At 46.3% G+C, this 23,620-nt stretch overlaps 1 protein-coding gene across 5 annotated transcripts in view; it reads left to right on the top strand.

The window, feature by feature from the left end:
• Positions 1 to 23,620, top strand: part of LOC110489233 (catenin alpha-1) — a 224,576-nt gene that overhangs the window by 192,640 nt on the left and 8,316 nt on the right. For all 5 annotated transcript variants that reach the window (XM_036943519.1, XM_036943518.1, XM_036943520.1 and 2 more), the window contains one exon: positions 12,870 to 13,004. In XM_036943519.1, coding sequence (XP_036799414.1) covers positions 12,870 to 13,004 — 135 coding nt within the window. The remainder of the gene's footprint in view (positions 1 to 12,869; positions 13,005 to 23,620) is intronic.

The following is a 23,620-nucleotide window of genomic DNA, read 5'->3' as shown; positions in this document are numbered from 1 at the left end:
TGAAGCTGAGCCGTGCTGGTAAAAAAAAAAAAATGTAATTGAGATTTATCTTGTGAGTGGGTGAGTCACCATGTGGTCCATAAATATACCACTGCCTGCCTGCCCCACACACCTGCCTGCCCTGTGCCCCACACACCTGCCTGCCCCGTGCCTGCCCCACACACCAGGGTTTCCATTAGGAGAATGTGGCACCGTTATAGGGCTGTGAATGTGACACCGTTATAGGGCTGTGAATGTGGCACCGTTACAGGGCTGTGAATGTGGCACCGTTACAGGGCTGTGAATGTGGCACCGTTACAGGGCTGTGAATGTGGCACCGTTACAGGGCTGTGAATGTGGCACCGTTACAGGGCTGTGAATGTGGCACCGTTACAGAACTGTGACACCGTTATAGGGCTGTGAATGTGGCACCGTTACAGGGCTGTGACACCGTTATAGGGCTGTGACACCGTTATAGGGCTGTGAATGTGGCACCGTTACAGGGCTGTGAATGTGGCACCGTTACAGGGCTGTGAATGTGGCACCGTTACAGGGCTGTGAATGGGACATCGTTACAGGGCTGTGAATGGGGCACCGTTATAGGGCTGTGAATGGGGCACCGTTACAGGGCTGTGAATGTGGCACCGTTACAGGGCTGTGAATGGGGCACCGTTATAGGGCTGTGAATGGGACACCGTTATAGGGCTGTGAATGAGACACCGTTATAGGGCTGGGAATGGGACACCGTTATAGGGCTGGGAATGGGACACCGTTATAGGGCTGTGAATGAGGCACCGTTATAGGGCTGTGAATGGGACCCCGTTATAGGGCTGTGAATGAGGCACCGTTATAGGGCTGTGAATGGGGCACCGTTATAGGGCTGTGAATGGGACACCGTTATAGGGCTGTGAATGGGACACCGTTATAGGGCTGTGAATGGGACCCCGTTATAGGGCTGTGAATGGGACCCCGTTATAGGGCTGTGAATGGGACACCGTTATAGGGCTGTGAATGGGACACCGTTATAGGGCTGTGAATGGGACACCGTTATAGGGCTGTGAATGGGACACCGTTATAGGGCTGTGAATGGTACACCGTTATAGGGCTGTGAATGGGACACCGTTATAGGGTTGTGAATGGGACCCCGTTATAGGGCTGTGAATGGGACCCCGTTATAGGGCTGTGAATGGGACACCGTTATAGGGTTGTGAATGGGACCCCGTTATAGGGCTGTGAATGGGACCCCGTTATAGGGCTGTGAATGGGACACCGTTATAGGGCTGTGAATGAGGCACCGTTATAGGGCTGTGAATGAGGCACCGTTATAGGGCTGTGAATGGGGCACCGTTATAGGGCTGTGAATGGGACACCGTTACAGGGCTGTGAATGTGGCACCGTTACAGGGCTGTGAATGTGGCACCGTTACAGGGCTGTGAATGGGACACCGTTATAGGGCATTTTGTCAGCCGGTTATTGTCATGAAAAAGACGGTAATTGACTGTTAAAGCATGAACGCGTTTAGTCTCTCCAGGCCTACAAGCTCTTTAGAAGATCTGCATATTTAACAAATATATTTATATAAAATGTAAAAAAGTTGAATAAATCAAATATAAGTCATCATAATAAATCCATTATATATTTTAGGCAGGTCTAAAGAAACACTATGGTGTGAAGTAAAATGTATTTCAGAAGAACAGAATATGAGTTGTCCTGTTGTATGTTAATGGGCCATTCCATTAGGCTGTTGGCTTCTTCATTTAGCAGACTAGATACGTTTATATGTCCCCTGCCATTACGTTATAGTAAGAAGAATATAACTGAATTGATCTGAATAAAATAGATAGGTTATCTTTCCCGTCCTAGAGCCAGTGCGCGTATGAAGTGACTCATGTAAAGTGTAAAAGTGATCATTTGAAAACGGGTCCTATATGATCTATAGTTATTTGGCAACTTGTCTTGTGAATGACAGAAGTCTTAGAATGTCTTAGAAATCAGAACATACAGTTCATTAGGAAACATTTACAGACTTTTTCCCCACCACCAGTCTACACACAGTACTCCATAATAACGAAGCGAAAACAGGTTTTTAGACATTTTTTGCTAATTTATTTAAAAAATTTAAAAAACAGATCCTGTTTCCATTGATCATATTTGAGATGTTTCTACAACTTGGAGTCCAACCTGTGGTAAATTAATTTGATTGGACATGATTTAGAAAGCCACAGACCTGTCTATATAAGGTCCCACAGTTGACAGAGCATGTCAGAGCAAAAAAAAAAACTGGATTGTCGAGGCACAGATCTGGGGGAAGTGTATCAAAACATGTCAGCAGCATTGAAGGTCCCCAAGAACACAATGGCCTCCATTATTCTTAAATGGAAGAAGTTTGGAATTACCAAGTCTCTTCCTAGAGCTGACTACCCGGACAACTTGCTCCAGAGTTCCTCTGTGAAGATGGGAGAACCTTCCAGAAGGACAACCATCTCTGCAGCACTCCACCAATCAGGCCTTCATGTAAGAGTAGCCAGACGGAATCCACTCCTCAGTAAAAGTCACATGACAGCCTGCTTGGAGTTTGCCCAAAAGGCACATAAAGACTCTCAGACAATGAGTAACAAGATTATCTGGACTAATGAAATCAATATTTAACTCTTTGGCCTGAATGCCAAGTGTCACATCTGGAGGAAACCTGGCACCATCCCTACTGTGAAGCATAGTGGTGGCAGCATCATGCTGTGGGTTTTTTTTTCAGCAGCAGGGACTGGGAGACTAGTCAGGATCGAGGGAAAGAAGAACGGAGCAAAGTACAGAGAGATCCTTGATGAAAACCTGCTCCAGAGCGCTCAGGATCTCAGACTGGGGTGAAGGTTCACCTTCCAACAGGACAATGACCCTAAGCACACAGCCAAGACAACGCAGAAGTGGCTTCGGGAACACGTCTCTAAATGTCCTTGAGTTGCCCAGCCTGAGCACAGACTTGAACCCAATCGAACATCTCTGGCGAGACCTGAAAATAGCTGTGCAGCGACGCTCCCCATCCAACCTGACAGAGCTTGAGAGGATCTGCAGAGAAGAATGGGAGAAACTCCCCAAATACAGGTGTGCCAACCTTGTAGCATCATACCCAAGAAGACTTAAGGCTGTAATCGCTGCCATTAGGTGCTTCAACAAAGTACTGAGAAAAGGGTCTGAATACTTATGTAAATGTGATATTTAAGTTTTACATTTGCAAACGTTTCTAAAAAACTGTTTTTGCTTTGTCATTATGGGGTATTGTGATGTCATTATGGGGTATTGTGATGTCATTATGGGGTATTGTGATGTCATTATGGGGTATTGTGTGTAGATTGAGGAAAGTTAACAAAATATGGAATAAGTCAAGGAGTCTGAATACTTTCCGAAGCCCTGTTTATAGGCTGCATGATGTGACTGTAGGCTATTGATGATTTGAGAAAGCCCTGTTTATAGGCAGCATGATGTGACTGTAGGCTATTGATGATTTGAGAATGCCCTGTTTATAGGCTGCATGATGTGACTGTAGGCTATTGATGATTTGATAAAGCCCTGTTTATAGGCTGCATGATGTGACTAGGCTATTGATGATTTGAGAAAGCCCTGTTTATAGGCAGCATGATGTGACTGTAGGCTATTGATGATTTGATAAAGCCCTGTTTATAGGCAGCATGATGTGACTGTAGGCTATTGATGATTTGAGAATGCCCTGTTTATAGGCTGCATGATGTGACTGTAGGCTATTGATGATTTGAGAAAGCCCTGTTTATAGGCAGCATGATGTGACTGTAGGCTATTGATGATTTGAGAAAGCCCTGTTTATAGGCAGCATGATGTCACTGTAGGCTATTGATGATTTGAGTAGTAGCTCAAATTTCCATTTCCTGTAGCTACCCAGTACTCTGTATGCCTTAGGCTATCCAACCCTGTTCCTGCACCTACCCAGTACTCTGTATGCCTTGGGCTATCCAACCCTGTTCCTGTAGCTACCCAGTACTCTGTATGCCTTGGGCTATCCAACCCTGTTCCTGAAGCTACCCAGTACTCTGTATGCCTTGGGCTATCCAACCTTGTTCCTGTAGCTACCTAGTACTCTGTATGCCTTTGGCTATCCAACCCTGTTCCTGTAGCTACCCAGTACTCTGTATGCCTTGGGCTATCCAACCTTGTTCCTGTAGCTACCCAGTACTCTGTATGCCTTGGGCTATCCAACCTTGTTCCTGTAGCTACCCAGTACTCTGTATGCCTTGGGCTATCCAGCCCTGTTCCTGCAGCTACCCAGTACTTTGTATGCCTTGGGCTATCCAACCCTCTTCCTGTAGCTACCCAGTACTCTGTATGCCTTGGGCTATCCAACCCTGTTCCTGCAGCTACCCAGTACTCTGTATGCCTTGGGCTATCCAACCCTGTTCCTGCAGCTACCCAGTACTCTGTATGCCTTGGGCTATCCAACCTTGTTCCTGTAGCTACCCAGTGCTTAATTTTGCGAAACCAAATTAAGTCTGTTCAGGAACATCGATAGTAACATATTTTATCATGACAAAACATATTTCATTAAAATGTTGACAGCCCATCTCTCTGCCGGAGAAAGGAATGAAGGAGAGAGAGGAGGACATGGAAACATTACGGTGGAGGATTTCTGTAGCTAAAGGTAATAGTGTCACCCTATTCATTATTAAAATATAATGCCCCGTTTACTAGACTATTCAAAATTAAATACAAATTCACTATAATTGTAGGCTCTGTAAACCGCCCTGCATAGTCAATGAACCAACAGCATAGCCCCCCCCCTGCATAGTCAATGAACCAACAGCATAGCCCCCCCAGTCAATGAACCAACAGCATAGCCCCCCCTACACAGTCAATGAACCAACAGCATAGCCCCCCCCCCTGCACAGTCAATGAACCAACAGCATAGCCCCCCCCCCTGCATAGTCAATGAACCAACAGCATAGCCCCCCCTACACAGTCAATTAACCAACAACATAGCGCCCCCCCCCCACACAGTCAATGAACCAACAGCATAGCCCCCCCTGCATAGTCAATGAACCAACAGCATAGCCCCCCCCTGCATAGTCAATGAACCAACAGCATAGCCCCCCCTGCACAGTCAATGAACCAACAGCATAGCCCCCCCCCTGCATAGTCAATGAACCAACAGCATAGCCCCCCCAGTCAATGAACCAACAGCATAGCCCCCCCCCTACACAGTCAATGAAGCAACAGCATAGCCCCCCCCCTGCATAGTCAATGAACCAACAGCAAGCCCCCCCCCCCCTACATAGTCAATGAACCAACAGCATAGCCCCCCCCCCCAGTCAATGAACCAACAGCATAGCCCCCCCAGTCAATGAACCAACAGCATAGCCCCCCCCCCTACATAGTCAATGAACCAACAGCATAGCCCCCCCAGTCAATGAACCAACAGCATAGCCCCCCCCTACATAGTCAATGAACCAACAGCATAGCCCCCCCCTACATAGTCAATGAACCAACAGCATAGCCCCCCCCCTACATAGTCAATGAACCAACAGCATAGCCCCCCCCCCTACACAGTCAATGAACCAACAGCATAGCCCCCCCAGTCAATGAACCAACAGCATAGCCCCCCCTACATAGTCAATGAACCAACAGCATAGCCCCCCCTACATAGTCAATGAACCAACAGCATAGCCCCCCCCTACATAGTCAATGAACCAACAGCATAGCCCCCCCCCCTACATAGTCAATGAACCAACAGCATAGCCCCCCCCCCCCTACATAGGCCTATGCGTTCTCTCCCAGACTCATGGATAGATCATTTGTAGTGTAGCAGAAGGTAACCAGTCCATCCACTATGCATAATAATACGGCCCACACTAGTAATCCCCTTCTAACGTTGGTTTATAGGTTAGACCAATTATGTACCAAAGACAAGTTGTTATTATTATTTATTTGGTATTCCCCCCCCCCCCCCCCCTATGAATTGTGTAACGACACAATTATTATTTTAATATATATATTATTATTTTTCTCAGGCCTGGTTTATAGGCCTATGCCTTGCCGGGTGTCTTGCCGGGTGTCTTGCCGGGTGTCTTGCCGGGTGTCTTGCCGGGTGCCTTGCCGGGTGTCTTGCCGGGTGCCTTGCCGGGTGCCTTGCCGGGTGTCTTGCCGGGTGCCTTGCCGGGTGCCTTGCCGGGTGCCTTGCCGGGTGTCTTGCCGGGTGTCTTGCCGGGTGCCTTGCCGGGTGTCTTGCCGGGTGTCTTGCCGGGTGTCTTGCCGGGTGTCTTGCCGGGTGTCTTGCCGGGTGCCTTGCCGGGTGCCTTGCCGGGTGCCTTGCCGGGTGCCTTGCCGGGTGCCTTGCCGGGTGCCTTGCCGGGTGTCTTGCCGGGTGTTTTTAGTTTTTTTTCAACCACACTTCATGCATATTGGGTTACTTTTTTGCTATATTTTATTGTTTAGGTAAACAACTGACTTGTACATATGAGTATGGATACAGACATTGATATACTAAGCACCTACCTGCCACCTCTTATTCTACTCACTACTCGATATACTAAGCACTATTAACCTGCCACCTCTTATTCTACTCACTACTCAATATACTAAGCACCTACCTGCCCCCACCTATTCTACTCCCTCAGCATTTATATTAAATGATCTCGACTTAGAATCAGCTAGATGTTTTATGCCCCTGAACGGCGAACGGGAGGCTTCAAGTATCAGTTTAGAAATAAACATTGTAGCTTTTTTATTTTAATTTTAATGGATTGCGTTTAGTACTATTGCTCAGTGACTGGCCTATAACAGCATGTTTAGTAGTATTGCTCAGTGACTGGCCTATAACAGCATGGTTAGTACTATTGCTCAGTGACTGGCCTATAACAGCATGTTTAGTAGTATTGCTCAGTGACTGGCCTATAACAGCATGTTTAGTAGTATTGCTCAGTGATTGGCCTATAACAGCATGGTTAGTAGTATTTCTCAGTGACTGGCCTATAACAGCATGGTTAGTAGTATTGCTCAGTGACTGGCCTATAACAGCATGTTTAGTAGTATTGCTCAGTGACTGGTCTATAACAGCATGTTTAGTAGTATTGCTCAGTGACTGGCCTATAACAGCATGGTTAGTAGTATTGCTCAGTGACTGGTCTATAACAGCATGGTTAGTAGTATTGCTCAGTGACTGGCCTATAACAGCATGGTTAGTAGTATTGCTCAGTGACTGGCCTATAACAGCATGGTTAGTAGTATTGCTCAGTGACTGGCCTATAACAGCACGTTTAGTAGTATTGCTCAGTGATTGGCCTATAACAGCATGGTTAGTAGTATTGCTCAGTGACTGGCCTATAACAGCATGGTTAGTAGTATTGCTCAGTGACTGGCCTATAACAGCACGTTTAGTAGTATTGCTCAGTGACTGGCCCATAACAGCATGTTTAGTAGTATTGCTCAGTGACTGGTCTATAACAGCACGTTTAGTAGTATTGCTCAGTGACTGGCCTATAACAGCGTGTTTAGTAGTATTTCTCAGTGACTGGCCTATAACAGCACGTTTAGTAGTATTGCTCAGTGACTGGCCTATAACAGCACGTTTAGTAGTATTGCTCAGTGACTGGCCTATAACAGCATGTTTAGTAGTATTGCTCAGTGACTGGCCTATAACAGCACGTTTAGTAGTATTGCTCAGTGACTGGCCTATAACAGCATGTTTAGTGGTATTGCTCAGTGACTGGCCTATAACAGCACGTTTAGTAGTATTGCTCAGTGACTGGCCTATAACAGCATGGTTAGTAGTATTGCTCAGTGACTGGCCTATAACAGCATGTTTAGTAGTATTGCTCAGTGACTGGTCCACCCTTTTGACCAGGGTGGCACCCTATTCCCTGTATAGTGCACTACTTTTGACCGGGGTCAATAGAGAGAATTTCATTTGGGACGTACCCCCTGAGTCTATCTGTCATGTTAACATCTCCAACCTGTCACTGTGATTTAATTAGTCCCTACGCAAATCTGGAGCATCATTTTATCAATCTGAGAAGGGTGAGGAGGAGAGGGGAGGGAGGGGGAGAGGCAGGGAGGGAGGGGAGGGAGGGGGAGAGGCAGGGAGGGAGGGGAGGGAGGGAGGAGAGGCAGGGAGGGAGGAGAGGGATGGATGGATGGAGAGGGATGGATGGAGGGAGGGATGAATGGATGGAGGGATGGAGGAGAGGGAGGGAGGGAGGGAGGGATGGAGGAGAGGGAGGGAGGTATGGAGGAGAGGGAGGGATGGATGGATGGGAGGGAGGGATGGATGGGAGGGAGGGATGGATGGGAGGGAGGGATGGATGGATGGAGGAGAGGGATGGATGGAGGAGAGGGAGGGATGGATGGATGGATGGAGGGGAGGATAGGGATGGAGGAGAGGGAGGGATGGATGGATGGATGGAGGAGAGAGATGGATGGATGGAGGAGAGGGAGGGAGGGATGGAGGAGAGGGATGGATGGAAGGGAGGAGAGGGAGGAAGGAGAGGGAGGGATGGATGGAGGGGAGGGGAGGGAGGGAGGGAGGGAGGGATGGATGGATGGATGGATGGATGGAGGAGAGGGAGGTAGGGATGGAGGAGAGGGAGGGATGGATGGAGGAGAGGGAGGGATGGATGGAGGAGAGGGAGGGAGGGATGGATGGATGGATGGAGGAAAGGGAGGGATGGAGGAGAGGGAGGGAAAGAGACTGGGGAGAGAGAGGGAGGGATGGATGGAGGGGAGGAGAGGGAGGGAGGAGAGGGATGGATGGATGGAGAAGAGGGAGGGATGGAGGAGAGGGAGGGAAAGAGACTGGGGAGAGGGAGGGATGGATGGAGGGGAGGAGAGGGAGGGATGGATGGAGGGGAGGAGAGGGAGGGAGGAGAGGGATGGATGGAGGGAGGAGAGGGAGGGAGGGATGGAGGAGAGGGAGGGAAAGAGACTGGGGAGAGGGAGGAGTGGAGGAGACTAAGTAGAGGGAGCCAGTCGGTTTCAGATTGTCTTGATTGATCATGATGTCTTTATTTAGCTGTGTTTCAGAAACATGAGGACTGACTGGGAGGACTGACTGGGAGAGATGAAACTAGTAGACATTATAACTAGAGACCCCCCCCCCCCCCCCCCAGTAGTCCAATAGAAGACTTAATACTGTTTGATTCTAGGGCCTTTTGTAACTTTTACCTCAGACACCTGAACCGGGTCTTCACAGTTCTGTCTGAAGTGGAGCTTTTCAGCTTGACATAGTGGGGTCTTTTACACAGAAATAAAACAAAAAACAAATCCCCAATTCCAGTCGGTTAGAGATCGTCTTACCAGACGACGGGGATTTGTAAATCCGCCAGGGAGCCTGTCACACACACACACAGCACGTTGTTATCCCGATGTGCTGGAACTATGCCGTGAATCTCAAGTCACACTGCTCTCCCTGCCGGTGGTACCGAACACGTTACAGCCTCATCGCTCACACACACACACACACACACCTCACCAGTTCAGAGGTGTGATATCAGATAAAGGCTCCGTCAGTCCTGGAGGCTCTCAGGTCATATACACAGTTTGATGATCATCTCTCTCTCACACACACACAGGTTATGTCCCAAATAGTAGTACCCTGTTACCTATATACTACACTACTGTTGACCGGGACCCACAGTGCAGCCATGGCCAGTGTTCATTGTAGATGTAGTAAGTCTGTGTTTCACCCCTGTAGATGTAGTGAGTCTCTGTTTCACCCCTGTAGATGTAGTGAGTCTGTGTTTCACCCCTGTAGATGTAGTGAGTCTGTGTTTCACCCCTGTAGATGTAGTGAGTCTGTGTTTTACCCCTGTAGATGTAGTGAGTCTGTGTTTCATCCCTGTAGATGTAGTGAGTCTGTGTTTCACCCCTGTAGATGTAGTGAGTCTGTGTTTCACCCCTGTAGATGTAGTGAGTCTGTGTTTCACCCCTGTAGATGTAGTGAGTCTGTGTTTCACCCCTGTAGATGTAGTGAGTCTGTGTTTCACCCCTGTAGATGTAGTGAGTCTGTGTTTCACCCCTGTAGATGTAGTGAGTCTGTGTTTTACCCCTGTAGATGTAGTGAGTCTGTGTTTCACCCCTGTAGATGTAGTGAGTCTGTGTTTCACCCCTGTAGATGTAGTGAGTCTGTGTTTCACCCCTGTAGATGTAGTGAGTCTGTGTTTCACCCCTGTAGATGTAGTGAGTCTGTGTTTCACCCCTGTAGATGTAGTGAGTCTGTGTTTCACCCCTGTAGATGTAGTGAGTCTGTGTTTCACCCCTGTAGATGTAGTGAGTCTGTTTCACCCCTGTAGATGTAGTGAGTCTGTGTTTCATCCCTGTAGATGTAGTGAGTCTGTGTTTCACCCCTGTAGATGTAGGGAGTCTGTTTCACCCCTGTAGATGTAGTGAGTCTGTGTTTCACCCCTGTAGATGTAGTGAGTCTGTGTTTCATCCCTGTAGATGTAGTGAGTCTTCATCATACTGTGTTTCACCCCTGTAGATGTAGTGAGTCTTCATCATACTGTGTTTCACCCCTGTAGATGTAGTGAGTCTGTGTTTCACCCCTGTAGATGTAGTGAGTCTGTGTTTCATCCCTGTAGATGTAGTGAGTCTGTGTTTCACCCCTGTAGATGTAGTGAGTCTGTGTTTCACCCCTGTAGATGTAGTGAGTCTGTTTCACCCCTGTAGATGTAGTGAGTCTCTGTTTCACCCCTGTAGATGTAGTGAGTCTGTGTTTCATCCCTGTAGATGTAGTGAGTCTGTGTTTCATCCCTGTAGATGTAGTGAGTCTCTGTTTCACCCCTGTAGATGTAGTGAGTCTGTGTTTCATCCCTGTAGATGTAGTGAGTCTGTGTTTCATCCCTGTAGATGTAGTGAGTCTGTGTTTCACCCCTGTAGATGTAGTGAGTCTCTGTTTCACCCCTGTAGATGTAGTGAGTCTGTGTTTCACCCCTGTAGATGTAGTGAGTCTGTGTTTCACCCCTGTAGATGTAGTGAGTCTGTGTTTCACCCCTGTAGATGTAGTGAGTCTCTGTTTCACCCCTGTAGATGTAGTGAGTCTGTGTTTCACCCCTGTAGATGTAGTGAGTCTGTGTTTCACCCCTGTAGATGTAGTGAGTCTGTGTTTCACCCCTGTAGATGTAGTGAGTCTGTGTTTCATCCCTGTAGATGTAGTGAGTCTGTGTTTCATCCCTGTAGATGTAGTGAGTCTGTGTTTCACCCCTGTAGATGTAGTGAGTCTGTGTTTCACCCCTGTAGATGTAGTGAGTCTGTGTTTCACCCCTGTAGATGTAGTGAGTCTGTGTTTCACCCCTGTAGATGTAGTACATCTTCATCATACTGTGTTTCACCCCTGTAGATGTAGTGAGTCTGTGTTTCACCCCTGTAGATGTAGTGAGTCTGTGTTTTACCCCTGTAGATGTAGTGAGTCTGTGTTTCATCCCTGTAGATGTAGTGAGTCTGTGTTTCACCCCTGTAGATGTAGTGAGTCTGTGTTTTACCCCTGTAGATGTAGTGAGTCTGTGTTTCACCCCTGTAGATGTAGTGAGTCTGTGTTTCACCCCTGTAGATGTAGTGAGTCTGTGTTTCACCCCTGTAGATGTAGTGAGTCTGTGTTTCACCCCTGTAGATGTAGTGAGTCTGTGTTTCACCCCTGTAGATGTAGTGTGTCTGTGTTTCACCCCTGTAGATGTAGTGAGTCTGTGTTTCACCCCTGTAGATGTAGTGAGTCTGTGTTTCACCCCTGTAGATGTAGTGAGTCTGTGTTTCACCCCTGTAGATGTAGTGAGTCTGTGTTTCACCCCTGTAGATGTAGTGAGTCTGTGTTTCACCCCTGTAGATGTAGTGAGTCTGTGTTTCACCCCTGTAGATGTAGTGAGTCTGTGTTTCACCCCTGTAGATGTAGTGAGTCTGTGTTTCACCCCTGTAGATGTAGTGAGTCTGTGTTTTACCCCTGTAGATGTAGTGAGTCTGTGTTTCACCCCTGTAGATGTAGTAAATCTTCATCATACTGTGTTTCACCCCTGTAGATGTAGTAAGTCTTCATCATACTGTGTTTCACCCCTGTAGATGTAGTAAGTCTTCATCATACTGTGTTTCACCCCCACACACAGCCATTAGTGTGTTATATCTATTCGTGGGTAACAGAGCAGTATGCTTGGGCTGTCCAGACTTCACGGCCAGGCTTACATCAAAAGACAGTGGCTCCCGCAACACATCAGCCTTAATCAGTGTCATGTACACACACACACACACACAAAGTACTCACACACTCTCAGGCCCTCTCTCTGGGTTCTCTGGGAGATCTGATGACTGGGCTGGTATCCATTAACTCTGTTGACAGGCAGTGGCTGGTACACACCAAACCAGGAAAATATAGCCTTTCCTATTCCACCAGGCCTGACACCCCCCCCCCCCCCCCCCCCCCCCCCCCCCCCCACCAGGCTAGCTGTACAGTGCATCTCACACACACCACCCTGCAGCACATTAAAATGCTGCTGTGTCATTAACTGTAATATGGTGAATTGGCATTTCTTGTGTGTGTGTCCTGAAAGGTCATGGAAGACTGGCTGTGGTTGGGCGCACACACACACACACACACACTCTCTCTCTCCAGTGTCCAGACTCTGCCTGCATGTCCTAGTTTAACCCTCTCCCTCTCTCTCGCTCGCTCGCTCGCTCGCTCTCTCGCTCTCTCTCTCTGTCTCTCCAGTGTCCAGACAGCCTATATGTCCTAGTCTAACCCCATCTCTCTCTCTCTCGGTCTCTGTCTCTCTCTCTCTCCAGACAGCCTATATATCCTAGTCTAACCCCATCTCTCTCTCTCTCTGTCTCTCCAGTGTCCAGACAGCCTATATATCCTAGTCTAACCCCATCTCTCTCTCTCTCGGTCTCTCCAGTGTCCAGACTCGGCCTGTAAGCAGGACCTGTTGGCCTACCTGCAGCGTATTGCTCTGTACTGCCACCAGCTCAACATCTGTAGTAAGGTGAAAGCAGAGGTCCAGAACCTGGGAGGAGAGCTCGTGGTCTCTGGGGTAAGAACTGATGTGCTTTACATGTCTAGTGGTAAGAGCTGGGTGAGTCTCTAATTGCTTTGCACACCTGGATTGTCAAATATTTGCACATAATTCGTAAAAAAAAAAAAATTAAAATTTTGTTTAGTTGGTGGTTGATCATTGTTGACAGCCGTTTTCAAGTCTTGTCATATATTTTCAAGCCAAGTTATGTCACAACTGTAACTTGGCCACTGAGGAACATCCAATGCCATATTGGTAAACAACTCCAGTGTAGATCTGGCCTTGTGTTTTAGGTTATTGTCCTGCTGGAAGATGAATTCATCTCCCAGTGTCTGGGGGAAAGCAGACAACCAGGTTTTCCTCCAGGGTTTTGAAGCTGGTTAGCTCTATACATTTTTTTTGTAATGTTAAAGTAAACCCCCTAGTCCTTGCCGATGACAAGCATACCCATAACATGATGCAGCCACCACCATGCTTGAGCATATGACGTGGTACTCAGGGATGTGTTGTGTTTGCCCCAAACTTAACACATTCTATTTACAGTTTTACTTTAGTGCCTTGTTGCAAACAGGATGCATGTTTTGGAATATTTTTATTCTGTACAGGCTTCCTTCTTTTCACTCTGTCATTTAGGTTAGTATTGTGGAGTAACTACAATGTTGTTGATCCATCCTCAGTTTTCTCCCATTACAGCCATTAAACTCTGTAACTGTTTTAAAGTCACCATTGACCTCATGGTAAAATCCCTGAGCGGTTTCCTTCCTCTCCGGCAACTGAGTTAGGCCTGTTCCTTTGTAGTGACTGGGTGTGTTGATACACCATCCAAAGTGTAATTAATAACTTCACCATGCTCAAAGGGATATTCAATGTATGTTTTGTTTGTTAACCCATCTACCAATAGGTGCCCTTCTTTGCGAGGCATTGGAAAACCTCCCTGGTCTTTGTGGTTGAATCTGTGTTTGAAATGCACTGCTCGAAAGGCACCTTAAAGATAATTGTATTTGTGGGGTACAGAGATAATCATGTTCAACACCACTATTGCACACAGTGAGTCCATGAAGCTTATTGTGACTTTTTAAGCACATTTTTACTCCTGAACTTATTTAGGCTTGCCATAACAAAGGGGTTAAAATACTTATTGACTCAATACATTTTAGCTTTTAACGTTAAATTATTTTGTCAACAGTTGTTGAAACATTATTATTGGTCATTATATGGGGTATTGTGTGTAGACCAGTGACACAACATCACAATTTAATCCATTTTAAATTCAGGCTGTAACACAACAAAATGTGGAAAAAGTCAAGGGGTCTAAATACTTTCTGAAGGCACTGTACATGCTGTGTGGTCTAGCTTTACATTGTTATTGGCACTGTACATGCTGTGTGGTCTAGCTTTACATTGTTATTGGCACTGTACATGCTGTGTGGTCTACCTTTACATTGTTATTGACACTGTACATGCTGTGTGGTCTAGCTTTACATTGTTATTGGCACTGTACATGCTGTGTAGTCTAGCTTTACATTGTTATTGGCACTGTACATGCTGTATCCTGCTGTGTAGTCTAGCTTTACATTGTTATTAACACTGTACATGCTGTGTGGTCTAGCTTTACGTTGTTATTAACACTGTACATGCTGTGTGGTCTAGCTTTACGTTGTTACGAACACTATACATGCTGTGTGGTCTAGCTTTACATTGTTATTAACACTGTACATGCTGTGTGGTCTAGCTTTACAGTGTTATTAACACTGTACATGCTGTGTGGTCTAGCTTTACATTGTTATTAACACTGTACATGCTGTGTGGTCTAGCTTTACATGGTTATTAACACTGTACATGCTGTGTGGTCTAGCTTTACGTTGTTATTAACACTGTACATGCTGTGTGGTCTAGCTTTACGTTGTTATTAACACTGTATATGCTGTGTAGTCTAGCTTTACATTGTTATTGGCACTGTACATGCTGTGTGGTCTAGCTTTACGTTGTTATTAACACTGTATATGCTGTGTGGTCTAGCTTTACGTTGTTACGAACACTATACATGCTGTGTGGTCTACCTTTACATTGTTATTAACACTGTACATGCTGTGTGGTCTAGCTTTACATTGTTATTAACACTGTATATGCTGTGTGGTCTAGCTTTACGTTGTTATTAACACTGTACATGCTGTGTGGTCTAGCTTTACATTGTTATTAACACTGTACATGCTGTGTAGTCTAGCTTTACATTGTTATTAACACTGTACATGCTGTGTAGTCTAGCTTTACATTGTTATTAACACTGTACATGCTGTGTGGTCTAGCTTTACATTGTTATTGGCACTGTACATGCTGTGTGGTCTAGCTTTACATTGTTATTGACACTGTACATGCTGTATCCTGCTGTGTAGTCTAGCTTTACATTGTTATTGGCACTGTACATGCTGTGTGGTCTAGCTTTACATTGTTATTGGCACTGTATATGCTGTGTGGTCTAGCTTTACGTTGTTACGAACACTATACATGCTGTGCCCTGCTTCTAGATCCGCTGACCCCGGTACACACATACCAGTCAGCATGGGTTCAAATCCCACCCATGGCTCTTCTGACTCACACCTGGCCTTCTCTCCACTGTTCCATCTGTTTTAAAGAACTATGTTTGAGAATCCTGCTGAATGACAATAAGAACTGGCTACCACTTGTTCTGCCTTGTTAGCCTGGGAAACGGGCAACACATTGATCTGCCTCGTTAGCCTGGGGAAACGGGCAACACATTGATCTGCCTCGTTAGCCTGGGGAAACGGGCAACACATTGATCTGCCTCGTTAGCCTGGGGAAACGGGCAACACATTGATCTGCCTCGTTAGCCTGGGGAAACGGGCAACACATTGATCTGCCTCGTTAGCCTGGGGAAACGGGTAACATGTTGATCCACAGCCCACTTCTTACATTGCTGTCATGTCAGGGGCACACTCCAAAACTCGTATATAATTTACGAAGGGTTTGTGTTTAGTGAGTCCTCCAGATCAGAGGCAGTAGGGATGACCAGGGATGTTCTCTGTTTAGTGAGTCCTCCAGATCAGAGGTAGTAGGGATGACCAGGGATGTTCTCTGTTTAGTGAGTCCTCCAGATCAGAAGCAGTAGGGGTGACCAGGGATGTTCTCTGTTTAGTGAGTCCTCCAGATCAGAGACAGTAGGGATGACCAGGGATGTTCTCTGTTTAGTGAGTCTGCCAGATCAGAGACAGTAGGGATGACCAGGGATGTTCTCTGTTTAGTGAGTCCTCCAGATCAGAGACAGTAGGGATGACCAGGGATGTTCTCTGTTTAGTGAGTCCACCAGATCAGAGGCAGTAGGGATGACCAGGGACATTCTCTGTTTAGTGAGTCCTCCAGATCAGAGTCAGTAGGGATGACCAGGGATGTTCTCTGTTTAGTGAGTCCTCCAGATCAGAGACAGTAGGGATGACCAGGGATGTTCTCTGTTTAGTGAGTCCTCCAGATCAGAGGCAGTAGGGATGACCAGGGATGTTCTCTGTTTAGTGAGTCCTCCAGATCAGAGGCAGTAGGGATGACCAGGGACATTCTCTGTTTAGTGAGTCCACCAGATCAGAGACAGTAGGGATGACCAGGGATGTTCTCTGTTTAGTGAGTCTGCCAGATCAGAGACAGTAGGGATGACCAGGGATGTTCTCTGTTTAGTGAGTCCTCCAGATCAGAGACAGTAGGGATGACCAGGGATGTTCTCTGTTTAGTGAGTCCTCCAGATCAGAGGCAGTAGGGATGACCAGGGACATTCTCTGTTTAGTGAGCACCAGATCAGAGGCAGTAGGGATGACCAGGGATGTTCTCTGTTTAGTGAGTCCGCCAGACCAGAGACAGTAGGGATGACCAGGGATGTTCTCTGTTTAGTGAGTCCACCAGATCAGAGGCAGTAGGGATGACCAGGGATGTTCTCTGTTTAGTGAGTCCGCCAGATCAGAGACAGTAGGGATGACCAGGGATGTTCTCTGTTTAGTGAGTCCACCAGATCAGAGACAGTAGGGATGACCAGGGATGTTCTCTGTTTAGTGAGTCCTCCAGATCAGAGACAGTAGGGATGACCAGGGATGTTCTCTGTTTAGTGAGTCCTCCAGATCAGAGACAGTAGGGATGACCAGGGATGTTCTCTGTTTAGTGAGTCCACCAGATCAGAGGCAGTAGGGATGACCAGGGATGTTCTCTGTTTAGTGAGTCCGCCAGATCAGAGACAGTAGGGATGACCAGGGATGTTCTCTGTTTAGTGAGTCCTCCAGATCAGAGGCAGTAGGGATGACCAGGGACGTTCTCTGTTTAGTGAGTCCTCCAGATCAGAGACAGTAGGGATGACCAGGGATGTTCTCTGTTTAGTGAGTCCACCAGATCAGAGGTAGTAGGGATGACCAGGGATGTTCTCTGTTTAGTGAGTCCTCCAGATCAGAGACAGTAGGGAGGACCAGGGATGTTCTCTGTTTAGTGAGTCCTCCAGATCAGAGACAGTAGGGATGACCAGGGACATTCACTGTTTAGTGAGTCCTCCAGACCAGAGGCAGTAGGGATGACCAGGGATGTTCTCTGTTTAGTGAGTCCTCCAGATCAGAGACAGTAGGGATGACCAGGGATGTTCTCTGTTTAGTGAGTCCACCAGATCAGAGGCAGTAGGGATGACCAGGGATGTTCTCTGTTCAGTGAGTCCACCAGATCAGAGGCAGTAGGGATGACCAGGGATGTTCTCTGTTCAGTGAGTCCACCAGATCAGAGGCAGTAGGGATGACCAGGGATGTTCTCTGTTTAGTGAGTCCTCCAGATCAGAGACAGTAGGGATGACCAGGGATGTTCTCTGTTTAGTGAGTCCTCCAGATCAGAGTCAGTAGGGATGACCAGGGATGTTCTCTGTTTAGTGAGTCCACCAGATCAGAGGCAGTAGGGATGACCAGGGATGTTCTCTGTTTAGTGAGTCTGCCAGATCAGAGACAGTAGGGATGACCAGGGATGTTCTCTGTTTAGTGAGTCCTCCAGATCAGAGACAGTAGGGATGACCAGGGATGTTCTCTGTTTAGTGAGTCCACCAGATCAGAGGCAGTAGGGATGACCAGGGACATTCTCTTTTTAGTGAGTCCTCCAGATCAGAGTCAGTAGGGATGACCGGGGGTGTTCTCTGTTTAGTGAGTCTGCCAGATCAGAGACAGTAGGGATGACCAGGGATGTTCTCTGTTTAGTGAGTCCTCCAGATCAGAGACAGTAGGGATGACCAGGGATGTTCTCTGTTTAGTGAGTCCTCCAGATCAGAGGCAGTAGGGATGACCAGGGATGTTCTCTGTTCAGTGAGTCCACCAGATCAGAGGCAGTAGGGATGACCAGGGATGTTCTCTGTTTAGTGAGTCCTCCAGATCAGAGGCAGTAGGGATGACCAGGGATGTTCTCTGTTTAGTGAGTCCTCCAGATCAGGGACAGTAGGGATGACCAGGGATGTTCTCTGTTCAGTGAGTCCACCAGATCAGGGACAGTAGGGATGACCAGGGATGTTCTCTTGATAAGTGAGTGAATTGGACCATTTTCCTGTCAAAACGTAATGAGTACTTTTGGGTGTCAGAGAGAATAGAATGTATGGAACAAGTCTGCAAAAATATAAATAGTAAAGTACAGATACCACCAAAAACTACTTAATTAGTACTTTAAATTATTATTTCTTAAGTACTTTACACCAGTGCCTCAAAGTAACCTTGGGTTTCATCCACCTTCTGCTACCTTAAAAGAACCTTAGAGTTTGTTCCAAATGGCACCCTATTTCATATATAGTGCACTTCTTTTTGTCCAGAGTCCATTCTACTCAGGTCAAAAGTAGTGTACTACACAGGGAATAGGGTGCCGTTTGTGTCAGCGCTCTAAAGTAGACAGAAGACTTGACCTTTTTGAAACTAAACTTTTAACTAAGCTAATATTTTCACTTAAGATTTCCTTCCGTGAGTTGAGAAAAAACCGTTTTACCCCTTTTAGTGAGTCGTGTTATAAACTAAACGTTTCATCCTCCTTTCTGCTCGTTTCACTTTTTTAAATCGCTCCATTGAAGTCGTCCACCGGTTCCTTTTCTCCATTCCAAAGCAAATCTGTAATTTAATATTTCTTAGCCTCATTAAATAACTGGATTTAAACTTAATAACCCAATACATTGCTTCCCTTTTAACTAATGATTCATTCCCTTGCCTTGTATAATTTACAGACGGTGTTTGATACAGATAATAACAGAATAAAGAAGTAAAAAAGGAGATAAATAACAGCTTTTATAAGTGTTTGTTTGCATCACAAATTGACACCCTAATTTTCCGAGTGCACTACGTTTGACCAAGGCTCTGGTTAAAAGTAGTGTGCACTATATGGACCCAGCCTTAATATAAATAGTCTTCCCTTCGCTGTTTCCTTTCCTGTTCTCTCTTAAAGAGACTCGTGTCCCAAAATGCCTTTCCTTTCTCCCAGTTGCTTAGTCACTGGCTTAAATGGATACTTGGGGATTTTTGACAATGGTTTCTACTAGCATGCTAGCAGTTACCAAAGACATCTGGTCATTGCGCTAATGCTAGCTAGCAATTGTGCTAATGCTAGTTTGAAACTTCCTTCAGACTGCACACAGAGACATAAACATGGTATCCATGAGTTCATTTGACTCTGGGGGGAAATGGATAAAGGGCTTCATTGCCAAAATCCTGAACTATCCCTTTAAGATAACATCCTGCCAGAAGATATTAACTTTTTAGGAAGAGCCTTAAAACCGCTCTCCAATCCGCCATCCCAGCATCTCGTTTTGCCTACTCCTCCTCTTGTGCCGTGGATCTGAAACACAGTGGTAGGGTGAGTCCCAGTTGGCACCCTATTCCTTATAGTGCACTACTTTTGACCAGTGAACCACATAGTGAGTGTAGGGAATAGGCTACCATTTCAGACACTCCCAGTTTATTCCAACAATAGCAGTTTCTACCAAGGCCTGTGTTCCAAATGGCACTATAAACTTTAAAATTCATTACTTTTTACCAGGTGAAAGCTATGATCCCTGATTTGATGTCACTTGTTAAATCCATTTCAATCAGTGTAGATGAAGTGGAGGAGACGGGTTAAAGAAGGATTTTTAAGCCTTGAGACAACTGAGACAATGATTTGATTGACAAAAGATTGAAGTACCTTTTGAACAGTGGTATGGTAGTAGGTGCCAGGCGCACCGGTTTGTGTCAAGAACCGCAACGCTGCTGGGTTTTTCACGCTCCACAGTTTCCCGTGTGTATCAAGAATGGCCCACCACCAAAAGGACATCCAGCCAACTTGACAGAGCTGTGGGAAGCATTGGCGTCAACATGGGCCAGCATCCCCGTGGAACACTTTCAATACCTTGTAGAGTCCATTCCCCAATGAATTGAGGCTGTTCTGAGGGTTAGCCCCGGTCCGGCTCCAGACTCATTTGGGTGACGTTGTTAATTCACCATCTCAAATTAGAGCAACGCCTCTGTCCTTCAGTGGAACAGCAACACCTGGGACCTCATGCAGGAGCGCTCACATTTTAAACAGTGAAGCTCAATTGTCTTTACTTGATTCCCTGTAATCTCTTCCTTCCCTGCTTCTCTAAACGTATTGGAGAGAGCCTGAGGGGAGGAACATAAACATTTAGGGATTTGACAATAAGGCCCTTTATCTTCCCAGGGTCAGATGAACATGTGGTTAGCGCTTTTATGTCTCTGTGTGCAGTTTTAAAGGAAGTTGCTAACTAGCGCTAGCGCAATGACTGGAAGTCTATGGGGTATCTGATAGCATGCTTCTTGTCATTGCGCTATACGCTAGTTAGCATTGGCTCACAAAACAACCTCCAACTTCCTTCATACTGGACGCAGAGACATAAATATGCTATTCGCGAGTTCAGCTGACTCTGGGGAAGTAGTTAAAGTATCCCTTTAAGATCTTCTCCTCCAATGTATTTGGAGAAGGTGTTGAAAGCTATACAATTAACATTAAATTAAGATTCACCCCTGAATGACAGGAAGGAAGTTCCTCATTATGCATTTGTAACTGACTGTCACTGTGCCTCTACTCTTCCCCCCCCCCCCCCCCCCCCCCCCGCCCCTGTTGCCCCAAGGTTTCAGAGGAACATAAAACCAAACACAACTAAAACCATGAACGTTAGATTTTTCTTTTCAGTGCATTCATTTCCTTAACTTTTCTTTGGCTATATTTATTTAACTTTTATTTTGATTCTGATATTGACAGAATATAACCGGTGCCCAAAGTCATCCGTGCTCTATTTACATGAAACATGTAGGCAAAAGCATGTATGTGACCAATAGGGACCTGACCCATCATCAACACGTTGCTTACATGTGACCAATAGGGACCTGACCCATCATCAACACGTTGCTTACATGTGACCAATAGGGACCTGACCCATCATCAACACGTTGTTTATAACAAACTCGGAACACGTGACAGCAAAACGAATAGGGAGGACTTTGAAAAGAAACTCGAATCGGTGAAATGTTTACTGGTTGCTCAGGAGGGAAAGGGGAAGTCGAGATCTGCGGAAGACGTTTTCACTTAGTTGTGGAAACTACTGTAGATCAATAGAAAGGAGTGTATACTGCAAGTCTTGCGTTTTAGTTTTATGTGTGCCAAACGGGTGCTGTGATATTATAATTTTATGACCATTTGAAACAGTGTAAACAATATTAAACACGTTGTGGCGAAATCTGCACGGAGCCTTCACCGTGCACTGCCACTTTTAAGAGCGCATGAGCAGTAAGGAAGGAGGAAATAAAGAGAGCTCATTCAGCTCTTTGGGGAGGGGCTCTTTGGTGGCGCGACAGTTTGATTGTGTGTGCTGTGCTGCAGAAGTTTTGTTTGTTTTCAGCGTGTGTAGTTTATAAAGTATTTAACTCAATCATCGGTGTAATCGCTCTAGGTCGTGGTTGTTTTCGTTTGGGACCGCGCCCGTTATGAATCGTATGGATTAGTAGCAACATTGTTGCGAAGCTTTAACATACAAACCATCGGACAGTCAGACAGTACACCTGCACGCCTGAAGACCACAGCAAAGATCTCTCTTGTTCTCTTTTCCTTTTTCTCTTCCCTCTATCGTTCCAATGCTTTACCCTGCAACAGACTCTCTATTTTTCCAATGCACTTCTCATTGAAGTTCATTAGAGCTGGACTATTATTGCCCTGCCAGAAGTATTTGGGTGGACATTTTAGTTAAAAGGGAGGTTGCTTGCAAGTTGTATATTATGTGAACTGTATTGAGGTGTACTAATGACATGTGGCCGAGAAGATTGTGGACATTTTTAAGGCCTTTGTTGTGTCTATGAACACCCCCCACATTCATGCGCTCCTCCACTGGACAATAATACATATTATTGCAAATCCTATGTTGATGACTGGGTTCTTTCTTGTATGAAGTTGCTGTTAAATTGCTCTGCCATTATTAGTATTAGTATTATTGTATGAGGTATTCTTGTTTGGGTTACCCCTGTGCTGTGATGTGGGTTTTATATGGTGTGTATTCTTTTTTTCTCTCCACTGGCTATCTGGTAAACAGGCTACCCTCTAGGCAGTCTCTTCTGCTGATGTGTGTGTGGGTCTGGTAGTGGTACTCTCTCTATTCTACTCTTTTCCTTTCGGCATGGTTAATACCTGCCTGGCGCCCGAACAAAATCGTTCTTCACCCCTCTCTAATAAATACCGCTACAACGTGTGTCAGAGAGTCTGTTCTATCGGGGGGGGGGGGGGGGATAAAAACAGTTGCATGCATTCGTGAATTGCAGTTTATTTTATTATTTAGGCGAATTATTCAAAGCTATCTTTGTTATTTAATTATTTATTTTTTTAAATGCTTGATTGCATTTCAAAACATGAATATCTCATAAATGCTGCGTGATGGCATGAACTAATAAATAATTGATTGATACTGGTAGCCTATATACGTTTTGAATTATAGACCTAAGTAAGTTACAGTATTAAGACTAGACGGGAAGGGCTCTTAGGCCTAAAGTTTGGTGTTTATACAAGGATACTAATACTATATACCAAGCCTACTAATAACAATACTACTTATTATTAGAATGACCATCACAACAATAATTGTAATAACAAGGAGATGAAAGAAAAGGAGGGTCTGGGAGCCGGGGGCTGGGAGCCGGGAGCTGGGAGCCGGGGGCTGGGAGCCGGGGGCTGGGAGCCGGGGGCTGGGAGCCGGGGGCTGGGAGCCGGGAGCTGGGAGCCGGGGGCTGGGAGCCGGGGGCTGGGAGCCGGGGGCTGGGAGCCGGGGGCTGGGAGCCGGGAGCTGGGAGCCGGGGGCTGGGAGCCGGGGGCTGGGAGCCGGGGGCTGGGAGCCGGGGGCCGGGAGCCGGGGGCCGCGAGCCGAGGGCCGCGAGCCGAGGGCTGCGTGACAAACAGGTGCTGCTAGATTACAATATCATTGTTCTGCCTGTTTGGAACACTAAGTAATCTGTCTGTTCTAACTAAAATAAATTGTAAGGCCTTTTTATTTTATTTTTATTTAACTAAGTCCTTTAAGAACACATTTTTATTTACAGCCTTACCGGGGAACAGTGGGTTAACTGCCTTGTTCAAGGGGCAGAAGGACGGCCTTACCGGGGAACAGT

The sequence above is a fragment of the Oncorhynchus mykiss genome, chromosome 14, assembly GCF_013265735.2.
Source record: "Oncorhynchus mykiss isolate Arlee chromosome 14, USDA_OmykA_1.1, whole genome shotgun sequence".
Taxonomy (NCBI): domain Eukaryota; kingdom Metazoa; phylum Chordata; class Actinopteri; order Salmoniformes; family Salmonidae; genus Oncorhynchus; species Oncorhynchus mykiss.
The sequence above is the reverse complement of the archived record's forward strand: the minus strand, read 5'-3'. Positions and strand labels throughout refer to the sequence as shown.